Source organism: Watersipora subatra, chromosome 10 (assembly GCF_963576615.1).
Source record: "Watersipora subatra chromosome 10, tzWatSuba1.1, whole genome shotgun sequence".
Classification (NCBI taxonomy): domain Eukaryota; kingdom Metazoa; phylum Bryozoa; class Gymnolaemata; order Cheilostomatida; family Watersiporidae; genus Watersipora; species Watersipora subatra.
In genome coordinates this window covers 8,454,915-8,461,736 of record NC_088717.1, presented here as the reverse complement: position 1 = coordinate 8,461,736, position 6,822 = coordinate 8,454,915, and the positions used below count along the sequence as shown (strand labels likewise).

At 38.1% G+C, this 6,822-nt stretch overlaps 1 protein-coding gene across 1 annotated transcript; it reads left to right on the top strand.

The window, feature by feature from the left end:
• The first annotated feature begins 3,686 nt into the window (after positions 1-3,686).
• On the top strand, positions 3,687-5,819 carry LOC137406729 (uncharacterized). Its single transcript, XM_068093345.1, has 2 exons — positions 3,687-4,479; positions 4,828-5,819. The coding sequence occupies exons 1-2, from the start codon at positions 3,687-3,689 to the stop codon at positions 5,817-5,819; spliced, it is 1,785 nt and encodes a 594-aa protein (XP_067949446.1).
• Positions 5,820-6,822: the final 1,003 nt, after the last annotated feature.

Sequence of the window (6,822 nt, the reverse complement as noted above, 5' to 3'; positions counted from 1 at the left end):
TTTTCTCGATGAAAGTAATTTAAATAAAATTCTTTGAGATTTTAAATTATACATAGTGTATGCTCTATATTGTTTTCCTGACAGTGTTTATTTATGGTTTATTAGCACAGACTACTTTGGTTGGTCATTAGAAAGTTTTACTGAGCACAATTAATTTATATACAATGCATGTCATGTAGTAGGCACCTTCAACAAGCCTAGCTGCTTTCTAACATGAAGTGTTTTAATCAACTGGGTTGGTCTGTGTTTGTTTCGTTAATTCTTTCAGTTTAGAAACTGTTGGGAAGAAGTTGAATATCACCATAAATCTTTGTTTTTACAGACCACCAAACACTTTTAGAGTATTTGTAACACTTCTTTTTGTCTCATGAGATGTTAAAGCATTCTTAGCTTGCGTGATTTGGACTTTACGCGCTGGCTTTTCTTGTTGCGAGCAGTTGCTAAACCTTAAAAGTCCAGCAATACTATTATTGCTAAACCTTGCTAAATTTCTATTATTAACAATTATTAATACTATTATGATAAACTTTCAAAACTTTGAATAATGATACTAGTAAAGTTCTTTTTACGTTTTACATTACAAACACATAGCTCTAGAGTCAGACTTACTATCAGTTACTTGATATCCTGTTGTTTTGCTAAAGCGGAAGCTTTCATATTTAGTTATATGTGAAATGAAGTGTTTGGTTCAACTAGTTCTGCTAAATAAATTTCATCATTGATGATGCGGCTGGTAGAGCAATTTTAACTTAGCACAAAAAACTTATCAGATTTTCATAATAAGTATGACACATTCATATAAGCCAATGACGCAAGCTGTTCTATAATGTCTAATCTATTTACATCTACATATTTAGTTTTCAAATATAAGCCTCACGGTGTTATCAAGGCAAGCAATACACTTGTATACTGTTATATATTCATATTGTAACACGTTCAGGAATAAAGAACCACAGGCTATTTAGACTACTAGAAGTTATAGCTACTGGAAGCTACGGCTTAGACGGCTATTAGGCTACGGCTTAGACGTCTAGGAGACACGTGACCCCCCATCGCTATATAGTGACTGGAGACCAAGCTGACGGCTTCTTGTGATCAGGAGTTCACGGTGAGTGCTTTATTGCTCCCCCAGCAATATAACATGGCGTCGTAGGCAGGATTGTTCGGGGAGAATTGTGATCGGTGATACGTTATTATATTGTGGTGTAGTGGTGAATAACTGGTGATATCGGCCATCGATAGTGGTGATACAGTGGTTAGTGGTTTTCCGTGGTGTATTTTCTGTGATAAGTGGGAGACACTATACAAGGTGAGTGGTGATTACATTGTTATAGAGGTTTCGAAGGGTGTTCGGAGGTAAGTTTAAGCTATTTTTGAATATGGCTAGAAATTTGAATTTTAATGACTTTCCGAAACTAGTAATTAATAGCGACGATGTTGGTGGATCATGGAAAAATTGGTTAAATGAGTTTGATCTAAGCGTTGAAATGATCACACTGAGATTAGGGGAAGAAAAAGTTACAATAGATGGCGAGGAAGAAACTGTTGATGTATTTAGAGGTAGAATGAAATTAGTATCTTTGTTGAATGCCGTGGGTAAGGCAGGTAGAGCAGCTTTGACATCTTTAGGTTTTGATCAAAAAAGTGCAACTTCTACATACGAGGGAGCCATGGAACTTTTGAAAACTTTTTACGAATCTGAAGAAACTGTTTATGTTAAAACAATGAAGTTTGTAACTGCTAGTCAGGCTATAGGAGAAAATGAAAATGATTATTTATTACGAATTGAAGATTTAAGTAGAAAAATGACTTTTGGAACTGAACATGATGCTTTGAGACAAGAATTTGCTTTAGCTATTGCAGTTAATGGGTTGAGAGAATCTTCTCTTCGATCCCAGCTGATGCAACAAAATGACTTGAATTGGACTAAGTTTTCAGGCATCTTGAGAGCTAAAAAAATAGCTAGAGATTCAGAAAGAACTATGGAAACCGTCAAAGCAGGCAATTTTAATGTGAAATTGGAAGTAGACGCAGTAGAAAACAAATCAGAGGACAAAGATAGTCAGTTTAAATTTGACTCTGATTCAGATAATGAGAAAGAAATGAATAGAGTATCTTCTAGAGACAAAAATAAATCTAGAGGGTATGGTAAGGATAGGAAGTCAAGTAAATACGATAAAGACTATAGTAAAGTTAGAAGCTCTAGAGACTATAGTAGTTCATCTAGGGATTCTGTTAGAGAGAGACCACTTGAATGGCGTAGGAGAAGTAGAGACAGGTATTCCCCGAGGAGATATGATGATAGATCTAGCAAAAATTCTAGACGGTATTCATCTCCAGGGGCAGATAAATGCTATGGTTGTGGAGTGAGAGGACATGAAATCAGATTTTGTCCAGAGGTAAGATGCTTTTTTTGTGCTACCAAAGGGCACACAATTAAGGACTGCAAGGTACGTAGGAGTCAAAGGAGAGATAGGTACGAAAGTAGTGGAAGTAGTGAAGGTAGAAGAAGTCCTTCTCCCAGAGTAAGGTTTTCTGAGTCTAGTAATAGCAGCTGACTAGACGAGAAATTTGTCAGAAATTTATCTGTGAATGGTAAGGATATGGAATTTACTTTTGACACAGGAGCTGATGTGTCCACTATGACTGAGAAAGCTAGTAGAAAGCTTGGTTTGAATTTAAAAGAACCCGAGCAAATTTTGAATGGAGCTGATGGAAATAGATTGAATGTTTTAGGAGTAGCTGATGTAGCTATTAAAAGTACTTACAGAGCTATTGATACATCTGTTTACATACTTAAAGGTTCTAGAAGAAATCTTTTAGGTATGCCCGAGATTAAGAAGTTGAATTTGTTAGCAGTTATTAATGCTTTGTGTGCTAATGAATTTGACCCTTTGAAGGAATTTCCTAAAACATTCAAGGGACTAGGAACAATGCCTGGTATTTTTAGTATTGACATATATAGGAATGCTGAACCCGTTAGATTGTACGCGCCTAGGCCTATTGCAGCAGGCTTGCGTGAAAAAGCTAAAAAAGAAATTGATAAAATGTTGGAAAGTAAGGTTATAGAACCTATAGAAAAAGCAACTGATTGGTGTTCTGGTCTTACCATCGCTCCAAAACAAGGTGGTAAGATTAGAATGTGTGTAGATTTGACCAATTTGAATAAATGTGTTAGAAGGGAAGTATATCCTTTACCTAGGATATCAGACATGTTGAGTAAACTGGCAAAAGGAGTTATGTTTTCCAAACTTGATGCTAACTCTGGATTTTGGCAAGTTAGACTTGATAAGAAATGCAAAGAATTGACAACTTTTGTAACCCCATGGGGTAGATTTTGCTTTAAGAGAATGCCTTTTGGGATATCTTCAGCCCCTGAATTTTTTCAGAGGGAAATGGAAAAGATATTGAAAGGCTTAGACGGAATTGTGTGTTTGATGGACGACATTTTAGTTTACGGTAAAACTGTAACCGAACATTGGCAACGTTTACATAAAGTTTTAAATAGAATTGAGAAGTCTGGGATGACTTTGAGGAAAGAAAAATGTGAATTTTGATGTACCGAGGTGAAGTTTTTAGGACATTTGGTTAGCAGTGCTGGTATTAAACCAGACCCAGGTAAGATAAAAGCTATAGTTGAAATGAAGCCTCCGAGGAGCAAAAAGGAGGCCAGGAGATTTACCGGAATGGTTAATTATTTGATGAAGTTTAATAAAAGGTTAGCTGGTTTATGTACTGCGATTTATGGAGTAACGGGTAGTAAATCGGAATGGTATTGGGGTCCTGACCAACAAGAAGCTTTTGAAACTGTTAAGAAAGAAATTTCTAATAGTCCAGTATTATGTACTTTTGAGATAAATGCTAAACATAGAGTTTCTGCTGATGCTAGTAAAAATGCACTAGGTGCAGTTTTGCTGCAGTATAACGAGGAAGGTGCGTGGCAACCTGTAGAATACGCTTCTAGAAAAATGACTGAAACTGAAGGTAGATATGCCATGGTCGAAAAGGAAGCTTTAGCTACGACATGGGCATGTGAGAAGTTTGATTACTATTTAGTTGGTAGAAAATTTGAAATAGAGACTGACCATAAGCCTTTAATTGCGATTTTAGGTGAAAAGGATTTGTCTAAACTACCTGTAAGAGTACAACGTTTTAAGTTAAGACTAATGAGATATGATTATGATATTTTCCACACTCCTGGGCAAGATATGTTCATTGCTGATTTGCTTAGCCGTCCGAACAGTGGTGCTGTTTGTGATGAGGTAAGTAAAGCTGTTTGTAATAAGGTAGAAGCTTATGTTAACTCGATAGTTTCCTCTTCTGCATATGGGGACGTTAAAGAAGAGAAACTAAGAGAAGAGGTTAGTAAAGATTCAGATGCTCTCAAGTGTATAGAGTATTTATATTCTGGTTGGCCATCTGAAATGGATGGTTCTAGTAAAGAACTGATAGGTTTATATGGATCTAGAGAGAGATTAAGTATTTATAATAATATATTGTTATATGACTCTAGGCTGTATATTCCCAAGTCATTAAGACTGCAGTATTTGGAAATTTGTCATGAAGGTCATCAAGGCATAACGAAATGTCGCAGACGAGCTCAGCGTCATTTTTGGTGGCCTGGTTATAGTAAGGAGATTGCAGATTATATAAGTAGATGTAATGTTTGCATTATGCATGGTCAAGTTAAACACCAGCCCATGTATGAAGCAGAAATGCCTTCTAAACCATGGGAGGTGATAGGTTCAGATATACTTGTGTTTGATAACGAATATTATCTGATAGCTATAGACTAATATTCGAAGTGGATAGAATGTCTGCATATAGAATCTCAAACTGCAAGAGAGATAATTCGAGTGCTCAAGTATCTGTTTTCTCGATTTGGTATACCCAACGTTATCAGGTCTGATAATGGAACTTGTTATGCTAGTAAAGAATTTAGAAACTTTGGAGAGAAAATGGGCTTTATTCTAACTACTAGTAGCCCCCGGTATCCTTGTTCTAATGGTTTAGCAGAAAGCGCCGTAAAAATTGTAAAAGGATTATGGGAGAAAAGCCGAGATAAAGATGTGGCTTTGTCTGCGTATAGGACTACACCTTTGGCTTCAGGATATACGCCAAGTGATCTGATTTTTGGTCGAGCTATTAGATCAAACTTGGGCTTCCCTTATGAAAGTGATGTAGACTATGAACTATTTGAAGAAAATGAAATTAGACGTAAAAAGAAAATTAAGAAACAGTGGGATAAAAAGTATAGAGTTTCAAAGTTAGACGAGTTAAAACCTGGCCAAATGGTTTATGTAAAAGCTCCTACAGATGTAGGTTCAAGAGGTATAGTTTTGAGAAAGGATAAATCCCCTGAAAGTTACTGGGTCAATGTAGGCATGAGTGAAATACGCAGAAATAGAAAACATTTGTTTTTGTTGAATTCTGATGACGAAAACACATCGTCTGACTCTTCTGAGGAAAATTGTCTTTCCTTGGATAGCTACTCCTCAAAAGAGGGCAACTCTGAAATAGTAAAAAATGCCAACGGTTTATCTGAAAGTCAGGAGAACATGATCCCTGATTTAGAGATCCTTGAACAAGGGGCGGAAACTCCTGGTGTGGCTGAGCACGTGGAGGAAACTCCTGGCATCAGTGAACACGAGGAGGAAACCTCTGTTGTTGAGAATAGACTCGTTCCAGGAAATAGTAATGATTCGCCTAGAAGAAATTCTAGAAGTAAATTTGTGCCTCTTAGTAGAGAACCTGTTGTCACTAGCTCAGGTCGAGTTAGTAAACCACCTAAGAAATATGGTATGGAATATTATAAATGACCTTGTTTATAGTTTCAGATTGATATCAGACCAATCTTACTTTTCTATCACTTATGAAGAGTGCTGGCGATTCGCCGGGAGGTGGTGGTGCCGAGAGCGGCGGTGCAGGTAGAAGCAGGGGTGGAGGTGTGAAGGTGACGAGGGATTCAGAAGGTAACACGGTGTTTAGTAAGCAGAAGGGGAGTGAGTCGGGTAAGAACCAGAGCGAAGGTAAGAAAGAAGTGTACGGTAAGCCAGGTAACATTAAGTGTGTTGTCTGCAAAAGCTTTAGAGACCATTATGCTGCTCAGTGTCCTGGATTTATTTGTTATAATTGTAAAGGTCAAGGACATTTTGCGGTAGATTGCAAGAAGACATTGTGTAGATTTTGTGGGAAGTTAGACCATGGACTTGAAGGATGTACTCTTGGTGGGTCTTCCTATAGAGATATTGCAGCGGGTATTAAGCGTAGGGTAGAGGAGAGTAACAATAGGGGACCGGATTCTAAGTTGAAGAAGCCTAGTTCAAGTTTACCCTTTGTTGCTAAGATGGATAGTTTTGTAGAAGAGATGGAGTCAGAGTCTGTTTCGACCGAGGCTGCCATCGAGCAGAGGAAAGCTATGCTCTTGCATAGGAGGAGACAAGTAGAGGAGCAGTACAAGCGCGCATTGTCTGCTATAGAGAAGGACGAGAGAGAGTTGGAGGAGGAGATTGAGAGTGAGAAGGAGTATAGAGAGGCTCTGTTGCACTTGGCTGCTGTAAAGCAAAAGAGGGCTCAGAGGAGGGGTGCAAGGAGCGCGAGTTCCGTAACGACTACTAGTAAGGAGAGTAAGGTTGAGGAATCCAAAGAGGAGATCCAACCTGAAACCTCCATTGTGAGAGTAGTCCCTAGCAGAGATGCTAGTTGTGAGGAGAGTAAGGTTGAGGAACCCAAAGAGGAGGTCCAACCTGAAAGTTCCGAAAAGAGTGGCAATGACGACCAGCTTGCTGGTTCTGAGCCAAAAGTTCATAGTGGCAACGACGA

What these genes read in the sequence shown, in the direction of transcription:
- LOC137406729 (XM_068093345.1), top strand. Translation starts at nt 3,687, where the DNA reads ATGGTTAATTATTTGATGAAGTTTAATAAAAGGTTAGCTGGTTTATGT. An exon ending in TGGATCTAGAGAGAGATTAA is followed by an intron (nt 4,480 to 4,827) that starts GTATTTATAATA and finishes GTCTGCATATAG; the next exon opens with AATCTCAAACTGCAAGAGAG.